General features: G+C 35.6%; 1 protein-coding gene across 1 annotated transcript in view; it reads right to left on the bottom strand.

Annotated features, from left to right (window-relative positions):
- The window catches only part of PCLO (piccolo presynaptic cytomatrix protein), a 316,952-nt gene that overhangs the window by 91,307 nt on the left and 200,978 nt on the right, over positions 1–24,667 (bottom strand). The window contains exons 7-8 of the mRNA XM_088833888.1: positions 5,757–7,944; positions 15–151 (exon numbers count right to left, since the gene is read on the bottom strand). Coding sequence (XP_088690014.1) covers positions 15–151; positions 5,757–7,944 — 2,325 coding nt within the window. The remainder of the gene's footprint in view (positions 1–14; positions 152–5,756; positions 7,945–24,667) is intronic.

Here is a 24,667-nt window from a genome sequence, read left to right as displayed (position 1 = left end):
AATATAGCACTTACTTGCTCCTGGTGTTGACTGAGTGGTCTAGAGTGGACCAATCTTTCTGGCAGTTTTCGATCTAGACCATGTCCATTGTCCAAACGAGACTCCCTGGGTTTGTCAAACCAATCTGTTTCTTCACGACGGAGGTGATAGGCTTTGGAGACCAAGGAAATATCAAACATTGCAACTCCAACTAATACAGATGACAGAAGGCAGTAGATGATCTGCAGTACCAACATGCTTTTGGGCTTATTAACCATTCATGCATTTCAAACACAATTCCCAGTGGGATCAGAAATATCATTTCCTGCATTATGTTAAAAATTCTGTATGAGGGAATAACCTAGAGAAAAACACCATGTGCTACCTGTCAACTTTTCAGCAAAGTAAAACAAAATTAACATTTAAATCAGGTGAAAAAATAAATTTAGATAGAAAATGAACAACTGAATATTTCTCAAAAGTCATTCTATTCAACCTCAGTCCATCAGTTCCACCTCCTCACTTCTCCCCACTATATATCACCAAAATCTAAGGAAAACACATTTCTTGGATACAGAAGATTCAATTATTTTTCCACTATCCTATCAACCCAGTATCAATATGTGGCTGCTAGCTTTGGACATCAATTGAGCATTTTTTGAAAACATGACACATGTATGACATTCATAACTAGATGAAAATATTTATTTTTAGGAGGATCCTAGGTATCAGTGCTAGGAACATGTGTGCCATAATCATCTGGTAGTCTAATTTTAAAAATATATCAATTAGAATTTTTCATTAAAAATTAAACAATTATTTTCTGTGGGATCATAGATCTAGCAATTAAAGAGTTGGTAGGCTGCTTTCTGTACTTACAATGTGACACAGCTTAACATCTTAAAATACTTTTTTGAAAATATAACTATATTTGAGTATATAACTATTTAAAATTTTTCATCCCATTAAATTCTTAGTACTTTCAAAGACATTTTAAAGTTCTTATCTAGTGATCCCAAATCATTATTTACCTATTTTTGACTTCATAGAAAGTATTATGCATTGTAAAAGGATCCCTAATTAATAGTCTCTGAAGTACACTGTTACTTCCTAAATGGCAGATGGATCACCTCTTCTCAAGTATTATACTGAAAGATCTTTGATGATGCTATCAATCTACATCTTGAAACTCTGGTTTCGATAATGCCATACTATTGAGTATTCCTCTCTTTATCTCATTACGGTTCTCTTTCTGTCTGCATCACTGCCTTCTCTTCCACTACTTTCTCTGAAGACTTTTTCCCAAGCAATTTCCATTAGTTCTTTACTGGCAGGGCTGGCAAAACCATAGCATATACAGCATTACTCACCTCTACACCTCCTGTGATCTTGGTCAATGCCACTGATTAATCACAGAACTTTCTCTCAATAAACACAGAATGATAGACAACGTGTCATAATTTAGTCAGTCTTAGATTTGAGGCAATACAATGGTACATACCTGGTTTGTGGCTGTATATGTACTTGTTTGATCTTCCCTATTAAGACTCTAAGCTGCTTGAAGGTAAGCCTCATGTCTTCTGTTTTTTTGTTCTCCCTCAATACTAAAAACAATGCCTTGCAAATGCCACAATATTCATAAAGTATTTGGGAAATGAATGACACATAGGAAAATTAGTCATCAACTAAAGAAAGCTAAAAATCCTAATTATGATAAGTATATTTTAAAATAAATACTTGTCGAATGAACCTCACTAACAGTTACACAGTCTTTTCTCACAATCTATTCAGTACTTACTAAGGTTTTTCATAATTTTCCCTTGATATCAAGTGACTAAATTTATGAAAGATATATTCAATATAATTTTTATAAGTAAACAAAACAAATCCATTATTTAATCATTAGTCTCTAAAACTTATTAGATGATTACCAAACACACTAATATTTTATATTATTTTTTATATATTTTAATAACACTTCTCATAAAAATAGTTTATACTGATTTTAATAAATGACTACCTTGGATACTGTACCTAATATCACTTGAATATATACTTTGCAAATTGCACTTAAAATAGGAATCTTTTAAAATGTTTCCTTGGTTGTGTCTATACAAATAAGGCAGAATTTCAACTTAATATACATTTTGTCAATTTATTTCCAATTTTGATGACATACTTTGTCTGTTATATTTATAATAACTCTATATGTAACTAAGTTAGTATAGCTACCATGCTTTGTATAGGAATTTATCAATCAAGAAAAACTAGATTAAATAAATCTTCTCTTAAATCGAATTCTATTTTCACAGTTTATAGCAAGTTGGTGTGTGCTAGGTTGCTTCAGTCGTGTCCAGTTCTTTGCAACCCTATGGATTGTAGCCTGCCAGGCTCCTCTGTCCATGGGACTCTCCAGGCAAGAATACTGGAATGGGGTTCCATGACCCTCTCCAGGGGATTTTCCCATCCCAGGGACTGAACCCAAGTCTCTTCCATCTCCTGCATTGACAGATGAGTTCTTAACCACCAGGGTCACCTGGGAAGCCCAATAGCAAGTTGGACATAAATGCTAAATGTTTGTAATTGCAATTGTCTGATCTGCAAACGGTAGATCCAAAATTTAAAAACGAAATTTTACAATAATAACAACATTTTCCAAATTAAATAATTCACTGAAGATTAGCATCCCCTTGTTTTAGGCTAGTGATATTTTCTTCTCTTCAATGTAAAATGCAAGTAAGCTGTTTTGGGGTCCAGTTCTATTGTGTATAAAATACTCACTGGAATTTTTTAAAGACTGTACGTACTGATGTATTTTTTTAACATGAGTATATTTAAAAGAATGTTTTCAACAAATTATTTGTGGTTGCAGAAATATAACTTGATGGTTTCAAGTTTAGTTTTTCTCCAATCTACTCTAGTCTTCCTGTTCTGTTCTTAACCAGGAATGAATATTAAGTTGTAGAGTTTAGGCTGATGGTCATAACTATTAAGCAACAAAAACTGTGCCTACTTCAAGTCATTCTGCTTTAAAAGCTGTAACAAATACAGATGAATTAAAAAGAAAAAAAAATATCTACCTAGGTTTTACCTCAAATGAGGTATTTCAAAATCACCTTGAGTCATGTAGAATACATATCATGTACATCTTGTTGTCTATAACCAAGAGTTTAATTGAATTCAAAGAAAGCACAAAATAAATCTGAATAAATCTAAAATCAGTTAAGTGCTTTGTTTACATGATACTAAGTAGCCTGTTGGAATGTTATATATTTCAAAGTTGTTTTAGTATCACTGAAATATAGATATATTATATATGTGGCAAACTTTTATGTAAAAAATTTCTAATACTTCATGAGTTTATAATGTCGTAAGTTATGTAATTGGGAAAAATATTTTTTATTTTTTTTCTTAATTACTCACAGAATGCAAGATTAAAAAAAAAAATCATATCACTGTTCACCAGAAGAAAAAGTAATACGTTTATGAGATACAAGCACAAAGAAAATACAGAACATTTAAAAACACATCACTACAATTCACACAGATAATATTACATATATAATTCAATGTTATACTTTTTCTTTATATAATTATGTACCAACATGATTTTTTATGACTACATTTCTTATCTGCTTAATTTAAAAATAACATTTTAACTCAATTTAACTTCATGTAAATTTCATTTTGTTTCCTTCTCTGGTGTCAACTTTACACATTTCTTAATTTTGGGTGCTTTATGATGTCTCATTCAAATTAGTTTAAATAATTTGCTGGAGATTAACATGCATTTTTTAATCTGATCTTTCCAAATACTTAACAAATTGTTTTTGATAAACATATTTTTTGATGTGTTTTGATATTTTATCAAAAAAATTTTCTTATAGCTTTTGATGACTATGAGTACATATCATCCAAACATATAAATGAGAAAAATTTGGTTATTTTTACATGGTTGTATGTAAATAACTGCCATATTTCAGAATACCTAGAAACATCTGTTTGTCTGGCAAAATGGTGGCAAAATCTATGATGAATAAATGAATTTGTCAAATTCTCTCCAGATAAATGTACATCATGCACACAAAGCCTTTTGTATTTGGTTATATGATTGACCTGTTAATTTTTATTTTGCTATTTTACAGATAGTATTATTGATGAGCCTTTCTATTCTTCTATAGAAGTCATTATATATCTATATATTTATATACATATATAACATGTGTTAAATGTGGACTGTGGAAAAAAGAGTTTCCATGTAACTCTTACTTAACTATGCTGGTTGATTCAAACAACTGGCTAAAGTGAAAAAGAAACCGTGTTTTATTTAATTGGCTAATTATCAATAAAAAATGGTCAATCCAACCGCTCACAGAGAATAAAACAAATCAGAAAGTAACTGGTCTATTGGAATTTCACTCGGAAAAGCAGTCTCTTCTCCTTCAGATCCAGTGATTACTTTTGTCCTGATCTAACCTACACTTAAACTTCTAATATCATCTTGGTGTCGAGATACAGAAGAAAGAAAATCCTTTTTGTGAAAGTATATTTTCCTGCAAGCCCCCAGGGAAAATGTTAGATTTAAAAGAAGAGATGTTAGCTTAGAGCTTTTCCATCTCCAAAGCCATGAAGTAAAACATTTGTATTGGATGAGAAGTATTTTATTTTTAGGAGTCAAGCCACACTTATATTCAAATGTAAACCATGGAGGGAGAAGAAAAAAAAGAACCCAAAATAATAAGTCTTCTTGACATGGGCAAAATGTCACATTTCTGTACCTTTTCAACCTTGTCCTCTAATTTAGACTTGGTCAGGTCATTTTCTAAAATCCTTTTGGTTCTATATGATTTAATAAAAAATCACCATAAAGTTTTTAGTTAAGTATGTACTTGCCATATATCACTTGTTCTGTATGAAAAACTAGTAAAACAATTTAGTGTAAAAAAAAATGAAATAATGCAAAAAAGGAAACCCATGGAAAAGGCTAACTGAACACACAAGGAAAGCTTTAGCTCAAATACCTAAATTCACAAAAGCAGTGTACAAATTTCAAGTTTTAAGATCTAAACAGTGCTTCATACATATTGACCAGCATATGAATAATACTGTTGTTTACTGTCAATATCATATTAGGTACTAAGTTTTTAGTATGTAATACAAAATGTACAATGTACAATGCTTGTCAACTATGGCATTCACAATGAGAGAGAAATTAAAATACAAGCTTTTTATTTTAGTAGATTATAAAACTGTACATTATGTTAACATTAGGGACTCACCTGAACATTCTCAAGAAGAGAACATTCTCTGAATTAACAAACACTGATCTCACAAATGATAATTTTCTACTACAAAGTCTAGTGGAATAGTCTATGGCTCAAAACCTTAATCATTTCACAAACTGAAAGAAACTAACTTTAAAAATAACTTTTGAAAACAAAAGAAACATACAACAAAAAACTTTCCAACTATAGATTTAAAGGATGACCATATTTTATTGACACAATTATTTGATAATGGTTTTGGAAAAGCAGACACCACACAAATCAAACAATCAAGAAACAATGATAAAAGGATAAACTAAAAACAAATAAAGAGCATGCTATGAAATCTATACACAAGAAAGAATTTCCATTTACAAAACATAAAACTGAAGTAAACATGCAAAAGATACACCAAGAAAAATAGAATACATCCTTGGAGAAGGAAAATTAAACATGCAGAAAAATAAGAGTTTGAGTTTTGAGAGTAGCAAGGTAGTTTGAGGCCCAATTTACCTTCACTGTCTGACATGGCATGTTGGAAGTCATCCATGATGAATGCTATGTCACGATCGTATCCTCGAGTCCGTGATTCTTCTCTCATGTGTTGCTGAACTTCAGGCAAAGAGTGACTGGATCCAAACTGGTCCCTGGTGTCAGCAGATATTGGTGGCAGGGGTCCAGCAGCAGCCCTGGCCATTCCCATTGGCTGTCCAACAGGACTGAGTGGACTTTCCTCTTCAGAATTCTGGGCCACAATTGGTATTCTTCCTCTACTCTGGCTAATAGGCAAACTGGTAGGCTTAGTTCTCCCAGAAGGTGATGCATGACTAAAGGAAACATCTAGAGCTTCAGCCTCTTGAGCTTTCAGTCTTAGAGAAGAGCTGGAAGAATCTCTTTTAATTGATAAATCTAGCCCATAGACAGAGGAAGGTCTGGAAGAAGGTCTGGACCTGCTGCCACTGCTGTATGGCTTATCTGCTTCATCTTGCAGAGCTGATCGTATGGTATTTCCTAAGGTGCCCAGTCCTGTGCCAAGAGATGATCCCATAAACTTCTGTTGGTCTGTAATATTTTTTCTGAGGCCAAAAGTAATATCATCTTGAAGAAGCCTTGCCCTAGAAGAAATGCCACCAATAGATGAAGTACTTGAAGTCATATAGCTCGAATAATCAGGTTCAAGGTCTCTACTTTCTTGAATAGGTGAGAATTTTGACATTTTAGGGTCAATTAGTGATTTCTTATGCTTTGATTGCTTTTGATAAAGTATGGCCGCTGGAAGTTGTTTTGCTGCTTGTTTTTCAAGTGTGAGTCTACTAATGCTGTACTTCTCAGATTTTGGAAAATGTCTGTAACTAGTATCGGCATGGTAATAATGGGAAAGACCAGCAAGGTGATCTAAGCTCTCTGCTCCTCTACGGAATTCTTGTTTAATCTGTTGTTTCAGAAGCTTTAACTCATAAGGATCCTCCATTGGGTCCTCCTCTGCTTTCACGTAACTATGCAATCTGGACGAAGTCTGCAGAGGTGCTAGGAAATCTGTCACTTCTTGAGACCTACGTGTCTCAGTGGTTCGGAGGAGACGGTCTGTTTTTGACAGATCTTTTTCATGAAGGCTAAACGCAGTGCTTAAAGCTGCTGTTCCTTTGGTAATCTCACCAATGTCATCAATCAAGACATAATTTCGTGAAGTATGATGGTCAATATCTGCATAGAAAGAATCTGCAGATATGCTTGATATTGGACTGCTTGCCATGCTACTTCTTTCCTCCAATCCTATTCTCAAATCTAAGCTGTTGTACTTACTACCAAGATGGGAAACAGCATATGTATTATCAGTAGAAACAGGTGCTATCATCAGGGGTTGGTTGCGAATCACCTCATAGTTTGAAGTTATCTTGGGTTCCAAATATAATGCAGTTTGCCGTGGCTTTTGTTGTATCACCATCATCTGTGATGGTAACTGATAAGAAGGTTGTGGGGTTGGTGTAGGTTGAGCTTGAGGTGTGAAAGACATTGTGGCCACAGCTTGGAAGGTTGGCTGAGTCTGATAAGGTGAAACTTCCTGATGGTACAGAGTCTGTTGCTGAAAGTGAGATTGTTGGGTGTATGGGGTGGGTGCTTGAGTAGGAAGAGCAGGGGATGAGTATTGGTACTGGGTATAAGGACTCGTAGGAGGGACTAGCTGAGATTCTGTTTGGGTTTGTGGTGGAATAAACTGGTTGAATTCTGTTTGGGGAGCCGTTCTTGGTCGCTCGATGCCATGCTGACTTTCAATTCGGGTTGGTCTGGTGCTGCTGACCTCACTGTCGGACATGTAATCACGATCCTCAGCTACTCCCTGGAGATAGGCTCTCTCTCTCTTTTCTCTCTCCTTTAATAAGGCCTCTTTCCTCCTGTTAATCCCCATTTCTAGGTACCGTAACTTAGCATCAATCTCCTTTTCTTCCTCATCAAGTTCTGCTTGTTTCTTCCTAAGCTTGGCAGATTCCCTCTCCACAAGATCAAGCTCTCTGTCTATATCCTGGAGAATCTTGGCTCGGGCCATCGTATTGGTTCTGCAGATCCTCCTCCTGGAGACTGTGCCCATCGTGCTGAAGGCTGACTGAGTTCCTGTGGCGGTCTCTTCAGGTGGTGGGTTTGGTAGAGTTCTCTTCACTTTTTTCTGAGTGCCAGAGGTTGTTGTGGTTTGAGAACCTTTTGCCTAAAATTAAGTAAATAAAATACAGTACTTTACTATCAAGCAAAAAAAGTTAAATGTCAAAAAACCCATAATTTACATTTAAATAAATACGATTTCATATATGTTTTAGCTATGATCACATAATAAAATTGTACCTATAATTTCAAGTATCAGTCACAAACAGTTAACTGAGAAATAATTTTCCCCTTCTTAGTAAATTGTTACATATTATTACAACTTATGTAACTTTAGAAATCAGTCTTGAAATCAGGCACAAAGTGCATTGCTAGGCAGGCTTATATTTTAGTTAGACTCTTGGAAGAACTCTAAAAACTAATTTTTCATCCTATTTAATATACATATTATAACTTACTGAAGGTATGCCCAGAGTATTTGATTTAACTATCTAAAATTTAAGTTATATTAGTTGAAGATACTCATTATCAAGAGAATTGTTTGCTTCTGTCTCACCATTCCTCTTTCACACCCTGAAGTGTCTGTCAGTCCAAAACCAATCATGAAATGTTTTGAAACGAAATCCTCTCATTCTCTATTATTTTTTTTCCTCCCAAAAGAGTTACCTGAACTAATTTCCTATTTACTCTTTCAATATTTTTATAACAATGTGAATCTCCTATTTTTTTTCAATGTTGCTATTCTTTGGTGATTTTAGCTTCTTCTTAATACAATTTAGTAACTACCACATGAAGCAAAAGGAAGTGACCACAAACAGTTCAAAAATTCATTGAGGGTTTTCTGGGTGGTTCAATGGTAAGGAATGTGCCTGCCAATGCAGGAGACATGGGTTCAATCCCTGGTCTGGGAAGACCCCACATGCCACAGAGCAACTAAGCCCGTGCACTACAACTACTGAGCCTGTGTTCCGATCCCAGGACCACAACTGCTGAGCCCTTGCGCCCTAGAGCCCGGGTTCTACAATAAGAGAAACTGCCTAAATGAGAAGATTGAACAGTACAACCAGAGAAAACCCTGAACAGCAACAAAGATCCAGCATAGCTGATAAATAAATAAATAAAATTATTAAAAAAAAAAACACTGAAATATTTAAAAAATATCAGAGAAAGCATATAGGTAAACTGCCAGATATTTTCCATTTTATTTGGTCAATTTGTCATAACTTGCATTCTAAGAATCACTGGTCTTGAGAATCATTTAATTTCAGAATATCGGAAGACCTGAGATCATTTTGACTATAATTAAACTGATACACTCAAAGCTACCCAAGTATTTAGTAGCACATTCCCCCAACTAGATCTCAGGTTTTCTGCTTTCTAGCTGCATATTCTTTACAAAATTCTTCTTTTTTTCCTTTTTCTTACTAATAATCCAAAGACCTTAATTCTTCCCTTTCACCCAATCACCAAATATTACAAACAAAATACATATTCATTCAAGACCTGTACTTCCATTGTCTTTTTACTATTTCCAAATTTACTTCCATAAGTGCTTTAAAATCTGTTCTCTGTTGTCATTTTTTCTTCTCCACTTATCTACTCTTATTGTTTAACAGAAATAATATTCAGAAGCAATATCATAAAGGTCAATTAAGGTTTAAATGTATTTCTGAAATTTAAAATATTTGAATGAAATTCACAATCAATAAACAGCATAATTCTTTCAAGTATGGTTTTTGAAACTAGCTTATTTCTCACAGAAATCTTGAGGAATATGGAGCACTGGAGCCTCAAAAGCAGCTGTTTGGTATGTTATTTATTCTCTCTCATCCTTATTTCTTTTAATTTTACTTACTACAATCAAGTCACAGAGCTGTTATGAACAGTAAATGAGACCTCTGTGCAAAATGATTGGTACATACTGTAGTTGTTCTTTAGTTGCTAAGTCATGACCAGCTCTTCTGTGATGTCCATGGACTGTAGCCCACCAGGCTCCCCTGTCCATGGAATTTTTTCTGCAAAAAAACTGGAGTGGATTGCCATTTCGTACTCCAGGGGATCATCCCAACCTAGTGATAGAATGCATTGGCAGGCAGATTCCTTTCCACTGAGCCACGTGCAATTCTGGACATACTATAGGCATCTATTACATATCATTTCCTTGTAAAATTCTCTCATTTCTACAGAAAACTATGGATTTTTGATAAACTCACATTCTAAATAATTTAGAAAACTGCTTATTTGCAAAAAAAAAGAGTGTGCTGACCATAATAATAAATAAATTAATAATTATTTAATAATTATCCCCAATACTAACATATATATGTTTTCTATTTTTTAAAAAAGTTTTTTCACAATAACCTTTCTGGTCCTTTGAATACCATGGAGTTCAGTAGGAGACTGAAATTAATGACCATTTCTTTTCCTTGAGTTGTATTTAGTACATTTGGTATCTGGATAAGAATTTTCAAGTTAAAAATGTTCATCTGTACTACAAGATTGTGGTTGTGAAATGGTTTGAAAAAGAAAGTTTCACTGTGTTACTCTGAAACTGTAATAGCATAGCTTAAGATGAAGATATTTCAAAGTAAGGATTTCCACCAAAGGAGGTTAAAAATACCCACCAATTAATGTAACACAAAAAGCTGATCCTGGCAGAGAGAAAGCACACAGAACAGAGAAGGTAACAATGCAATGGAACAAATAGAGAGAATGAAAGAAATTTCTGAGGTGAACACACACACTTTGAAAATTAATTTTTAAAAATGCTGAAGGCACCCATTAAATGGGTGCATATATATATACATACATATATATATATATATACACACACACAAACAGTAAATGAAAGAATAAATAAATGAAAAGATAAAACAAGAACCTGTTCAATTATTTTTAAAACTCTGAGTCAAGAAATGAATTTCCCAGAATTCACTGTGTGGGATGAGAGTATATGTGAAATCACCAGAAAGATAATAGTATGAGGAACTGCAAAAAAGACAACTATGTTAAGAGTAATGGTTATAAAGAACTAAACTAGAGACTGATATTAGTTCTTACTGCTGATTGCTCATACATGTATAAAATTTATCTTAATTTATGTTTAACAGTTTACAGTTCTCACTTGACAGAGTGAGCTTAGTCAAGCTTAGTCTTTGGTTATTTTCAAAATAAAACCCTAGGTTAAAGAAACACTCCAGGTATTAGGGATTTCTAATTTTCCTTCAGGGTTGCAAATATTTAATGATCCATGACTTGTATTTATCAATATTTTGTGTGCCAGGGACGTGAGTCATAGAAACAAGTGACAAAGTTGGTTGGTAGTAGCTAGACATTGGGTTGGCCAAAAAGTTTCTTTTAATTTTTCACACCATCTTATGGAAAAAACCCAAACAAGCTTTTTAGCCAATGCAATACTTAATGAGCCAGCTCAGCTAAGCACTCAATCCCCACAAGACAAAATAGCTCTGCTGTTCTCTACTACTTGATAACAAAGTTGGAGACTTGTCAAGATTTTAGCTATATTCCTCCCAAATGACAGGAAATGTAATGTGATTGTAAGCTTAGTCTCTCAGGCTAGACTCAGTTTCAATCCTGGCCCTGCTGTTACCAGCTGTGAGAACTTCAGCAAGTTGCTTAAACTCCCTGGGACTCAGTTTTCCTATATGGTAAGGAGATTATTGTTACATTATCAGTTTATCTAAGGAGCAAATCGGGCTTCCCTGGTAGTTCAGATGGCAAAGAATCCATCTGCAACGTGGGAGACCTGGGTTTGATCCCTGGGTTGGGAAGATCCCCAGGAGAAGAGAACAGCTACCCACTCCAGTGTTCTGCTTGGAGAATAACATGGACAGAGGAGCCTGACAGGCTACAGCGCATGGGGTCACAAACAGTCAGACATAACTGAATGACTTTCACTAACTTACTTAAAACAAGTAAAGAGACTAAATTAGTTATTATTCCAGAAAACAGAGAGAAATAGAGAATTTAAAGTCTTGCCAACTTATAATTTAAAAAGAACAGCTTTCTAGATAATAACTTCTAAAATGACTAATTCTAATTAATATAATATAAAATAAGAGTGCATGCTCATTGTGTCCAACTCTTTGTGATTCCATGAACTATAGCCCACCATCCTTCTCTGTTCATGGAATTTTTCAGGTAGTAATACGGGAGCGGGTTGTCATTTCCTATTCCAGGGGATCTTCCTAACCCAGGGATCAAACCTATGCCTCTTGCTTCTCCTGCATTGGCAGGTGGATTCTTTACCACTAGCATCACCTAGGAAGCCCAAAATAAGAGTACAGAACTCTAGAGAACTGAAACTGTAATTGCTTAGAAAAGATCAAGAGATGTATCAAAGGAAGTTTATCATGATTAATGATGATGCAGCTGAAGGTCATGATTAGAGACGATAATAACAATCTAGAAAAACCTTGGTGTTTAATAAGATTTTCTTTCCTTGATGACTAGCCTGGTCAAAGTTTTCAAACAGATCTGGTGCCCTTAATATGAAAAATAATTGTACTAAAAACAAATATTTAAAAATACTTGTGCAAATAATAGACCAAAGGAAAGGAAAGGAAAGGAAGTCCTAAGAATAGAATGGAGGTTGAAAAAGACTTGAAGAAAAGTCAATTTCAATTGCAATAGTGATAGGAAGCAAACAAACTCCAGCATAAGTTTTGCTGTCTGAAGATATTTTAAACAACACTTCTTGAAGGAGCCCATGGATACCATGCATCTCATATGATAGAAGAAATGCACTTCATTCTGGTGATGCATTAGTTCCTGTGAGATGGAAATACATACAGAGAGTGGCTGAATGCAAACAGAAAGAGGAAAAACGGAGAAGCAAAAAACAAATATATATATTTATTTATATATACAAACAAATGAAAGTGAAAGCCACTCAGCCACGTCTGACTCTTTGCGACCCCATGGACTGTAGCCTGCCAGACTCTACTGTCCATGGAATTCTCCAGGCAAGAATACTGGAGTGGGTAGCCATTCCCTTCTCAAGGGGATCTTCCCAACCAAGAGATCAACCCCATGTCTTCTGCATAGCAGGCAAATTCTTTACCATCTGAGTAACCAGGGAAGCCCACACACCAGTGTGTATATATATATATGAAGAGAAAGAATTTAATTCATAGGTAATACATACTATAAATGCTATATATAATATGTATTTTATATGTATGTGCATATATATAATATATAAAACCCTTGAAAATTTATCTATATTAAAGTCTCCACTCATCCATTTCCTTTTTCTAAAAGGTGGAAAAAGCAACCCTGGTTATTACATACCGGTCAAATTAACTCTAATATGTTAACTACCAGGACAAACCATCAAACTCTAAATGTGCAATCACTGTTGATGACTTGCAATGCAGAGTACTGGGTGGCAAGGATCATAGCTCTGCTAAAGAGAAAATTATAACAGCCCAATTTAATTTCCTTCAATCATAATGTGGCAGTCCATATAGATAACATAGAAACAGGAGATACAATCTCACAGGACTTCAGCAAAGGATTTTACATTATGCTTTGACATAGCTGCCAACTTTTGGATGTAACAATAGAAAGTGGTCATGCAATTTGTTAGGGATCGGCATGCAGACTGTGACTACTTATGGTCCAGCATCAATGTAAGTAATTAATCTTTCTTAACCTTGGCACTACTGACATTTATTTCTAAACGATTCTATGTTGGGAGTGGGAGGACTGTTTTGTAAACTGTAGAATGTTTAGTGGAAACTCTGGCCTCTACCCACTCAGCACTTCCTATTCCAGTCCTGTCAATCAAAAATGCCACTCAGTTCAGTTCAGTCGCTCAGTCGTGTCCGACTCTTTGCGACCCCATGAATCACAGCACGCCAGGCCTCCCTGTCCATCACCAACTCACGGAGTTCACTCAAACTCATGTCCATCGAGTCGGTGATACCATCCAGCCATCTCATTCGCTGTTGTCCCCTTCTCTTCCCGCCCCCAATCCCTCCCAGCATCAGAGTCTTTTCCAGTGAGTCAACTCGTCGCATGAGGTGGCCAAAGTATCGCAGCTTCAGCTTTAGCATCAGTCCTTCCAATGAACACCCAGGATTGATCTCCTTTAGAATGGACTGGTTGGATCTCCTTGCAGTCCAAGGGACTCTCAAGAGTCTTCTCCAGCATCACAGTTCAAAAGCATCAATTCTTCGGCGATCAGCTTTCTTCACAGTCCAACTCTCACATCCATACATGACCATGGGAAAAACCACAGCGTTGACTAGACGGACCTTGGTTGGCAAAGTAATGTCTCTGCTTTTTATATGCTATCTAGATTGGTCATAACTTTCCTTCCAAGGAGTAAACGTCTTTTAATTTCCTGGCTGCAATCAGCATCTGCAGTGATTTTGGAGCCCAAAAAAGTCTGACACTGTTTCCACTGTTTCCCCATCTATTGCCCATGAAGTGATGGGACCAGATGCCATAATCTTAGTTTTCTTAATGTTGAGCTTCAAGCCAACTTTTGCACTCTCCTCTTTCACTTTCATCAAGAGGCTTTTTAGTTCCTCTTCACTTTCTGCCATAAAGCTGTCATCTGCATACCTGAGGTTATTGATATTTCTCCCGGCAATCTTGATTCCAGCTTGTGCTTCTTCCAGCCCAGTGTTCCTCATGATGTACGACCAAGATAATCACGATGGTGCGATCACTAACCTGGAGCCAGACATCTTGGAATGTGAAGTCATTGGGCTTTAGAAAGCATCACTACGAACAAAGCTAGTGGAGGTGATGGAATTCCAATTGAGCTATTTCAAATCCTGAAAGATGATGCTGTGAAAGTGCTACACTCAATATGCCAGCAAATTTGGAAAAATCAGCAGTGGCCACAGGACTGGAAAAGGTCAGTCTTCATTCCAATCCCAAAGAAAGGGAATGCCAAAGAAAGGCTCAAACTACCACACAATTGCACTCACCTCACACGCTAGTAAAGTCATGCTCAAAATTCCCCCAGCCAGGCTTCAGCAATATGTGAATCGTGAACTTCCAGATGTTCAAGCAGGTTTTAGAAAAGGCAAAGGCACCAGAGATCAAATTGCCAACATCCGCTGGATCATGGAGCAAGCAAGAGAGTTCCAGAAAAACATCTATTTCTGCTTCATTGACTATGCCAAAGCTTTTGACTGTGTGGATCAAAATAAACTGTGGAAAATTCTGAAAGAGATGGGAATACCAGACCACCTGACCTGCCTCTTGAGGAACCTGTATGCAGGTCAGGAAGCAACAGTCAGAACTGTACATGGAACAACAGACTGGTTCCAAATAGGAAAAGCAGTACATCAAGATTGTATATTGTCACCCTGCCTATTTAACTTATATGCAGAGTACATCATGAGGAAAGATGCCACTATACAATGTCAAATGTCTCCAGGGGAAGATAGAGGCAAAACAGACACTGGTTGAAAAATCAGAGATGTCACAGGACATACAAGACGGTGTCTTCAGGACGAGATCCCTAATCTATTGCTATTTAGCTTATAGAGAATGCTGGTGTTTGTATCTTGTAGTGTCTCTGTCTGAATGGAAAAGGCAGAAACTAGGATGACACCTTGAAAAAGAGAGCTTCTGAGATAAAGGGTGAAAGAAAAAGAGATATTCTTGGCTATGATAACAATCTAAGCAAATTAATAAGGAGAGGAACATATTAGACTTTGCCTTTTTATCAATTATGATCCTAAAATCAATCCCTTGATTAGATAGGATGATTCGCATATTTTGGATTAACATGAATAAATACTCAGAAGATATTCAACCAAGATTTAAAAAACACAGTTTTATTAGAGAACAGGGAGAAAAAAATAGATGCTTACAACCATTAATGAGAATGTCTCTTTCAGTGCAGAAGATTAATTTTTCTAGCTTAACCCGATAAAAATCTTGGGAAAATTTCCACAGGTGCAATAACTAAGGAAAAATCAAAAGATAAGGAATTCCTGGTCTGAATGAAAAAGTATGTAGATATTAGATCTTTGTTAAAAGTTGTTTGCTACTCTGAGTTCAAAAGATCAATGGTGTAATTAAAAAGGGATTACAAACTTTAGAGGAAACAACAGTTATCTAGTTTGAGAAATTAATTACCAGAATCACTAAGGGAAATCAACTGGATAACTAACCTCAACTTTAAAATTGAGAAATCCTTTCTATCTTAAAAATAATTTAAGAAAACAAGAATCAAAATAGTAACAACAAAAACCAGAAACACATATCTGATAGCTGAGTGCAAAAACCTAAGTGCATGTTTATTGTTTATAGTACTGACTGAGATTATGAGTAAGACTGCCCTTCAGCTGTGCAGGATAATATACAGAACCGGAGGACAGAAATTGCTCTCAGAGTCATTTGTCTTGCCTTACAGGAATTCTCACTCAGGGCCTGTATTTACTTGATTACGAGAGAAGTCTTTGTCTTTGGAAGAAGAATACTACTACTTACACATATTATAAGTTCTCTGATACTTTTACTTCTGCTCTGTACCTGGTCATTCCTTCTCATTAGGGTATAAATATCTTTCTATAAATGTCTATGCCTTTTAAGTATTAGGAGGATAGATAAAATGTCTAGGATATTTGTCCCTTCAAACAAGATAGCTCTTTAAAATATATGAATATCCATGTAAATGGACTAGAAGGAGAGTTTCACTCTCTGAAATGTCAATGAAAGCATTAACTCGCTGTTAAGGGGTCTCTCTACACCACTATCTATAGTTTCCAGTTTGGAGACAAAATAGCAGTTGAATATAAAATATTCAGCATTCTATCCAATGCATTGTATCATTAATAATGTATTCCCAAAACAGACTCATTTTTAACATTCTACCCCCACCCCTACACAGAGATAAAATAGATTCTAAATGTTGAGTGCAAGGGCTGTTATTTCTACTGCTTTAAGATATACAAGAAAAATAAAAAATAACACGGGTTGACCTGTGACAAACGAAATTCTAAATGATACCATTCTGGAAAAATACTTTAAACACTGGAGGAGACGGGGACGACAGAGAATGACATGGCTGGATGGCATCACCGACTCGATGGACATGAGTTTGAGTGAACTCCGGGAGTTGGTGATGGACAGGGAGGCCTGTGCTGTGATTCATGGGGTCGCAAAGAGTCGGACATGACTGAGCGACTGAACTGAACTGAACGGAAAACATCTAAAATCCACTAGTCATTGCAATATGGCACAATGCCTGGCACATAGAAAGCCATCAGACTTCTTCAACTAAAGTAGTGTGGAACAATTTAATAACTATTTCCATGAATCAAACTCTAAATAAGCAGTATCATCATTGCTATGAAAATATCACTGAATGATTGAAAAAAATATAGACACTTTTAACAATAAACAGTCTTGACTCTCTCTGGCCATGGGATAGAATTTACCATTTGCGAATATACTTGAAATTGTTTTTTAAAAGTACTTCTTCCTTAATTATTGTAATATTCTAGTAGCATCAAAAAAGCAAGAAACTAAGTCACAAGAACTTAACAGTCAGAAAATAAAAACAAAGTAATGAATATATATTTAAAAGTCACACACAAGTTAGTTCTTAAAGTCTAGTAGTAGAGACAAAAATGTTCTCCAATTAATACTGTGAAAGTGGCACTCAATATATCATGAGACATCTTCTGCTTTGCCTTAATGCACCTCTTGTCCCAGTTTGTCTTGTTTTCTTGCTGAAAGTCATTGCTCTTGGGCTGGGCAGCCAAGCAGAAAACTAGTTTCTACCTCACTGGACAGAAGCATTAGAGATGTCAGTCTGTGCAACACGTATTGTTTCTATTCTCTGGAATGTCCCAAACAGATTAATTTCTTTTCCCCTAAAATCTGTATAAGGTATTCTAGAAAGCCCTCTTAGCAGTTTTTAAGGTGATCAGTTTTTAGACATATGTATGTGCAAGTATTTCTCCCTCCTCAATTCTACCCTCTATCCCTCCCATTTATCTATCTTTGTCATTTCTAGATTTTACATTTTTATTGGAAAAACACACTGCTGTGTGCTACAGATATATTTCTAAGCTAGTTTTTTTTTTTGCTTCATTCAAAATTGTACTTTCTTGATCACTTGCCTAGGAGAAAAGAAAATGCTTAAAGGTACCAAGGTAGTTACTACTTCAAAAATTTATTGGGGCAGCAAAACATATTTTGCCTATATGTTCTCAGCTAAGCAGAAAGAAGGTGTGGTAACCAGTGAGCACAAAGAAAAACAAAGAAGTAATTAACAGCATTTGTTTAACCTTAATTTATGAAAACATGATAGCATAAGAATTAAAATCTGATCAAATCACTGGAAAATAAACACAGATACCTCCTATTTTCTCATTTCTATACCATTTAACTTCTGTATGTGCTGCTGGACTAGGATATGGAATGTTAAGAAAAACTATCTAACATCGATTCCTTCTTCAAGGGCAAAATCATTTACAGTTCTAATAAACTACCAAGAGATAATGACTACATCCCTTTACCAGAAAATGTGTTAATAGTTTATGTGAGCAATCTCAAGTAGAATAATCAAGTTAATACAAATTTCCAAGAATTAACATGGAAACTTATCCTAAAATAGATTAATAAATATATATTAAAAAGTAAGACACATCTCTTCCTCCCTTCATTCAGCATGCTAAATATTATAATATTGTTGGCCCATGACTTATTTCATTTTGAGAACAAACTGTTGATCCACAAAGAGGGACTGGAGTGATTCCAACACTTCTATAAAATACCTCCTCATTTGAATCTCTCATTGGCAATCTCTCATCATAACAAAATTAACTGTATTTCAAATGCTTTAAAATGTAAATCTCTAATTATACTACATTCTGTACATGGAGTATTAAAATGAAGATTGATTACTATTATATGTTTTCCAGAGCTTCAGATGGCTAGCAATTTGAGGAATGATTCAATAAGTACTTATCTAAAGCCATGAGAAATAAAATGATCCTTTTAATAGTGGCACAGTCTTTACTAAATTATATTGAGATAATAAAGGTATTTTATGTTTAGACTCTTGAAATACCTCACCACAAAATCACAGAAATCACTATTATTGTTTTTTATTCCTCTTTCATTGATTGATTATCCCTGGCCTAGAAAACCTTGGATCATGATATTAAAACAGTTCAGAGTTGCTTTTATCTAAACATACTCGCAGTAAATAAAAACAGATCTTCTTCATAAAGCTATGTCACATAAATAGCTTCCTTCAAATTAAATTAAATTAACAAAATTTCCTGGAAAGTAGGACCATGGTGCTTCTGTACAAACTGGAGAAGTGTGTGGTTCTTTAGAAAATGCTATTAGGAACTAACTGATAAAGGATGGCAATTGAATTAAGTAAGTGTCAAGAAACATACAGTCATCTAAGATGATGACTCTCATGGATAGACTTTCATAAATACAATATTTTTACTAAATGTTATAATTTTAAGAGGTTAACTTTTCGATTCTATAAATTAAGTTATATGAGAGTAGAGGCATACTTTGATGGCGACTAGATGATTTTCCAAATGGATTATTAAGAAAACCTGAGGTTACTGATGTGCATTTGAGTGAGCAGTTACAGGCATCAGCTCATCCATAAATGGGAGAACCAGTTGAAAGCAAAGCAAATAAACTTTTTCTAAACTCAATATTATTTTATTAGAAACATTTCTATCATTTTAATTCCTGTTTCACACTGAATGAATTAATGCACATTTATTTATGTCAAAAGGAAAATCAATGTTGTGATGTGGGTCTTTTATGAATTATCATGAAGCTCTCTAAAATTAGCACTAGTAAGTACTTTAAATCTTGATTTTAGTTCGAACTTCTAAAAAGTAAATTAATGACTAACCCTTTAAAAGTGCCTGGAGACTGAGCTATGTGATTAGCGCTGTTTTATAAAAAAAACAACAGTGGGGACCTGCCTTGTCCCTATCATGTCAAAATACACCATTTACTAGATCAGAAATTAAAATTCAGTCAAATTTATTAAGAGTGACTTGGTCTATATTTTTTTCTTTCACTTGAAGAAAGAGGAGGAGAATGATGAGTATAATCCCTTTTAGCTTCAACTCTTCTCCTGTGACTGACTGTTTACTAACTCATAAGGGTTATTTACTGTTCTTTATGAAGTTAAGCTTTTATTTACCATCTCATAAAATTTTTTAAACCAAAAAAAAAAAAAAATAGAGACAGCAGTTCTATAAGTTAGCTCTAGGGTTTCTTATATTGTGTTCAACTCACTTTTCTTGACTGTTTTAATTTGAATCTCCAGCAAACTGTTCTTAAGGAGAAAATAACTCCTTTTATTGTTTATAGCTTTAGACTAAGCTACCTCAGTTAACTAAATAGTTCATTTAAGTCTCATTTTACCTCACTCTGCTTGTTCTGGTGCTTTCTTAATTCAAACTCTATGCACCATTCAAGATAGAGAATCAAAAAGAAAACCCTGTTAAATAGAATAAAATTCATTTGCTACAAATGAAATTAATGTTGGGTGGATATGGATAGGTTCAAAAAATACTGACCTAACTTCAGATTTATCATTTTTAAAATACGGAATAAAATAAATAAAAAATCTACAGAAATAAATGGTTTGGATTTGGGCCAGGCAACTGCATGTGAAAATATTTTATTAGTTATACAAGGATATAAAGGTATTAACTAGTTTATGCATATATGTATATGTATATAGGCATATATTTCTATCACAAACATGTATTTTATGTTGGAAATAATGCTAAGAAAAAGTCAAGCAACTATTACATTTTGATGTCACTATGTACATTATTGAAGGAAATGGCAACCCACTCCAGTATTCTTGCCTGGAGAATCCCAGGGACGGGGGAGCCTGGTGGGCTTCTGTCTATGGGGTCACACAGAGTCGGACACGACTGAAGTGACTTAGCAGCAGCAGCAGCAGCATGTACATTATACCTCAAAACTTTTCCAAATTTTTATGTTACACTTTAGTTGCTTGTTTTTTATTTCAGTAACAGCACACGTGGCAGATTAAAGGATCCTAAATGAGTAGTAATTTTAAAAAACATAAAAAAATATACAAAAGTGCATACCTGTTCACTGGGAAGGGATATATTTTTGAGAATATGCATGCAGCTTTATGTAGTCAGTTATAAACTGCACAGTTATTCAAAATAAGTAATCTACTGAATTAGGAATATTATGATAAAATACTTAGGAAGCTGCTGCTGCTGCTAAGTCACTTCAGTCGTGTCCGACTCTGTGTGACCCCATAGACGGAAGCCCACCAGGCTCCCCCGTCCCTGGGATTCTCCAGGCAAGAACACTGGAGTGGGTTGCCATTTCCTTCTCTAATGTGTGAAAGTGAAAAGTGAAAGTGAAGTCGCCCAGTCATGTCCGACCCTTAGCGACCCCACGGACTGCAGCCTACCAGGTTCCTCCATCCATGGGATTTTCTAGGCAACAGTACTGGAGTGGCTTGCCATTGCCTTCTCCACTTAGGAAGCTAATAACTGTTAAATGATGCTCTGTGTTCTTAAACTGGGTCAGTAATAATCAATGCTCTATTAATTCAGAACTTCCCTGTATTAAACCAATATATCCTAATATTTAGGGCTAATTTTCAGTCAAGGTCTTTTACTGAACATTAAGAACATATATATGTATCTTATAATTATGCTTATTTACATACTTTGAAATGTAGATGTTAAGAAACTATAACACAAATAATATAAATTTTTTCATCCTTCAATCTGAACAGATTTGTTTTGAAGTTAATCCTATTAATCACAGTGAAATAGCAAAGGTTAACTGCTAAGCAACAAAGTGATGAGATCAATTAAAAAAATTTCTGGTTTTTATAGACATTTGTCTACATGTATGAAGTAGTTTTGATTTTTATCAAATCCTAATAATTAATTACTGTAAAGTATTATCTTACTGTTATTTTTTGAAAAATACTTTAATATTATTTCCTATTTTATAATAATATAACATAATAACATATAATAATAATTCAAGATTTTAATCATAGAGAAGAACTATGACAAGAAAAGTATACTAGCAATGAAGCGGTAGAGCTATAGAAAAAAATGAGGTCTCTACTATTTAGAATTTAACTCAGATGACCATTTTATCTACTTCTGTGGGCAAGAATCCCTTAGAAGAAATGCAGTAGCCATCACAGTTAACAAGAATCTGAAATGCAGTACTTGGATGCAATCTCAAAAATGACAGAATGATCTCTGCTTGTTTCCAAGGCAAGCCATTCAATATCACAGTAATCCAAGTCTGTACTGTGACCACTAATGCTGAAAAAGCTGAAGTTGAATGGTTCTATGAAGACCTACAAGACCTTCCAGAGCTAACACCCCAAAAAGATGTCCTTTTCATTATAGGGGACTGGAATGCAAAAGTAGGAAGTCAAGTAATACCTGGAGTAACAGGCAAATTTGGCCTTGGAGCACGGAATGAACCAGGGCAAAGGCTATTCAGTTTTGTGAAGAGAATGCACTGGTCATAGCAAACACCCACTTCTAACAATACAAGAGAAGACTCTACACATGGACATCACCAGATGGTCAACACCAAAATCAGACTGATAATATTCTTTGCAGCCAAAGATGGAGAAGCTGTATACAGTTATCAAAAACAAGACTGGGAGCTGACTGTGGCTCAGATCATGAACTCCCTATTGCCAAATTCAGACTTGAATTGAAGAAAGTAAGGAAAACCACTAGACCAATCAGGTATGACCTAAATCAAATCCCTTACGATTATACAGTGGAAGTGACAAATAGATTCAAGGGATTAGATCTGATAGACAGAGTGCCTGATGAACTATGGACGGAGGTTCATGACATTGACAGGAGGCAGTGATCAAGAGCTTCCCCAAGAAAAAGCAATGCAAAAAGGCAAAATGGTTGTCTGAAGAAGCCTTATAAATAGCTGTGAAAAGAAGAGAAATGAAAGGCAAAGGAGAAAAGGAAAGATATATTCATTTGAATGCAGAGTTCCAAAGAATAGCAAGGAGAGACAAGCAATCCTTCCTCAGTGATTAATGTAAAGAAATAGAGGAAAACAATGGAATGGGAATGATTAAAGATTTCTTTAAGAAAATGACAGATACCAAGGGACCATTTCATGGAAAGACAGGCAGAAATGATATGGCCCTAGCAGAAGATATTACAAAGAGATGGCAAGAATACACAGAAAAACTTCAAAAAAAGACTTTCATGACCCAGATAATCACGATGGTGTGATCACTCACCTAGAGCCAGACATCCTGGAATGTGAAGTCAAGTGGGCCTTAGGAGCATCACTACAAAGCTAGTGGAGGTGATGGAATTCCAGTTGAGCTAGTTCAAATCCTAAAAGATGATGCCGTGAAAGGACTGCACTCAATATGCCAGCAACTTTGTAAAACTCAGCAGTGGCCACAGGACTGGAAAAGGTCAGTGTTCATTCCAATCCCAAAGATAGGCAATGCCAAAGAATGCTCAAACTACCACACAATTGCACTTATCTCACATGCTGGCAAAGTAATGCTCAAAATTGTCCAAGACAGGTTTCAACAGTATGTAAACCATGAGCTTCCAGATGTTCAAGCTGGCTTTACAAAGGCAGAGGAACCAGAGATCAAATTGCCAACATTTGTTGGATCACTGAAAAAGTGAGACAGTTCCAGAAAAACATCTACTTCTGCTTTATTGACTACGCCAAAGCCTTGACTGTGTGGATCACAACAAACTGTGGAAAATTCTTAGAGAGATGGAAATACCAGACCACCTTACCTGCCTCCTGAAAAATCTGCATGCAGGTCAAAGAGCAACAGTTAGAACTGGACATGGAACAGACTGGTTCCAAATAGGGAAAGGAGTATGTCAAGGCTATATATTGTCATCTTGCTTATTTAATTCATATGCAGATTACATCATGAAAAATGCTGGACTGGATGAAGCACAAGCTGGAATCAAAATACCAGGAGAAATATCAGCAACCTCAGATGACACTACCCTTATGGCTGAAAGCAAAGAAAAACTAAAGAGCCTCTTGATGAAAGTGAAAGAGGAGAGTGGAAAAGCTGGCTTGAAACTGAACATTCAGAAAACTAGGATCATGGCATCTGGTACCATCACTTCATGGCAAATTGATGGGGGAACAATGGAAACAGTGACAGACTGTTTTCTTGGGCTCCAAAATCACTGCAGATGGTGACTGCAGCTATGAAATTAAAAGATGCTTGCTCTTTGGAAGAAAAGCTATGATCAACTTAGACAGCATATTAAAAAGCAGAGACATTACTTTACAACAAAGGTTCATCTAGTCAAAGCTATGGTTTTTCCAGTGGTCATGTATGGATGTGAGAGTGGGACTATAAAGAAAGCTGAGCTCAGACGAATTGATGCTTTTGACCTATGGTGTTGGAAGAAGACTCTTGAGAGTGCCTTGAACTGCAAGGAGATCCAACCAGTCCATCCTAAAGGAAATCAGTCCTGAATATTCATTGGAAGGACTGATGCTGTAGCTGAAGCTCCAAATTTGGCCTCCTGATGTGAAGAACTGACTCACTTGAAAATACCCTGATGCTAGAAAAGATTGAAGGTGGGAGGAGAAGGGGAAGAGAGAGGATGCGATGGCTGGATGACATCACAGACTCAATGGACGTGCATTTGCGTAAGCTCTGTCCGAGAGTTGGTGATGGACAGGGAAGCCTGGAAGGAAGCCTGCTGCAGTCCATGGGGTCGCAAAGAGTCAGAGACGACTGAGTGCCTGAACTGAACTGAACTACTATTTAGAAAGCCTGTCTT

The sequence above is a fragment of the Moschus berezovskii genome, chromosome 3 (assembly GCF_049115385.1).
Source record: "Moschus berezovskii isolate FMDL1 chromosome 3, NW_MosBer_1.0, whole genome shotgun sequence".
NCBI lineage: Eukaryota > Metazoa > Chordata > Mammalia > Artiodactyla > Moschidae > Moschus > Moschus berezovskii.
The sequence above is the reverse complement of the archived record's forward strand: the minus strand, read 5'-3'. Positions and strand labels throughout refer to the sequence as shown.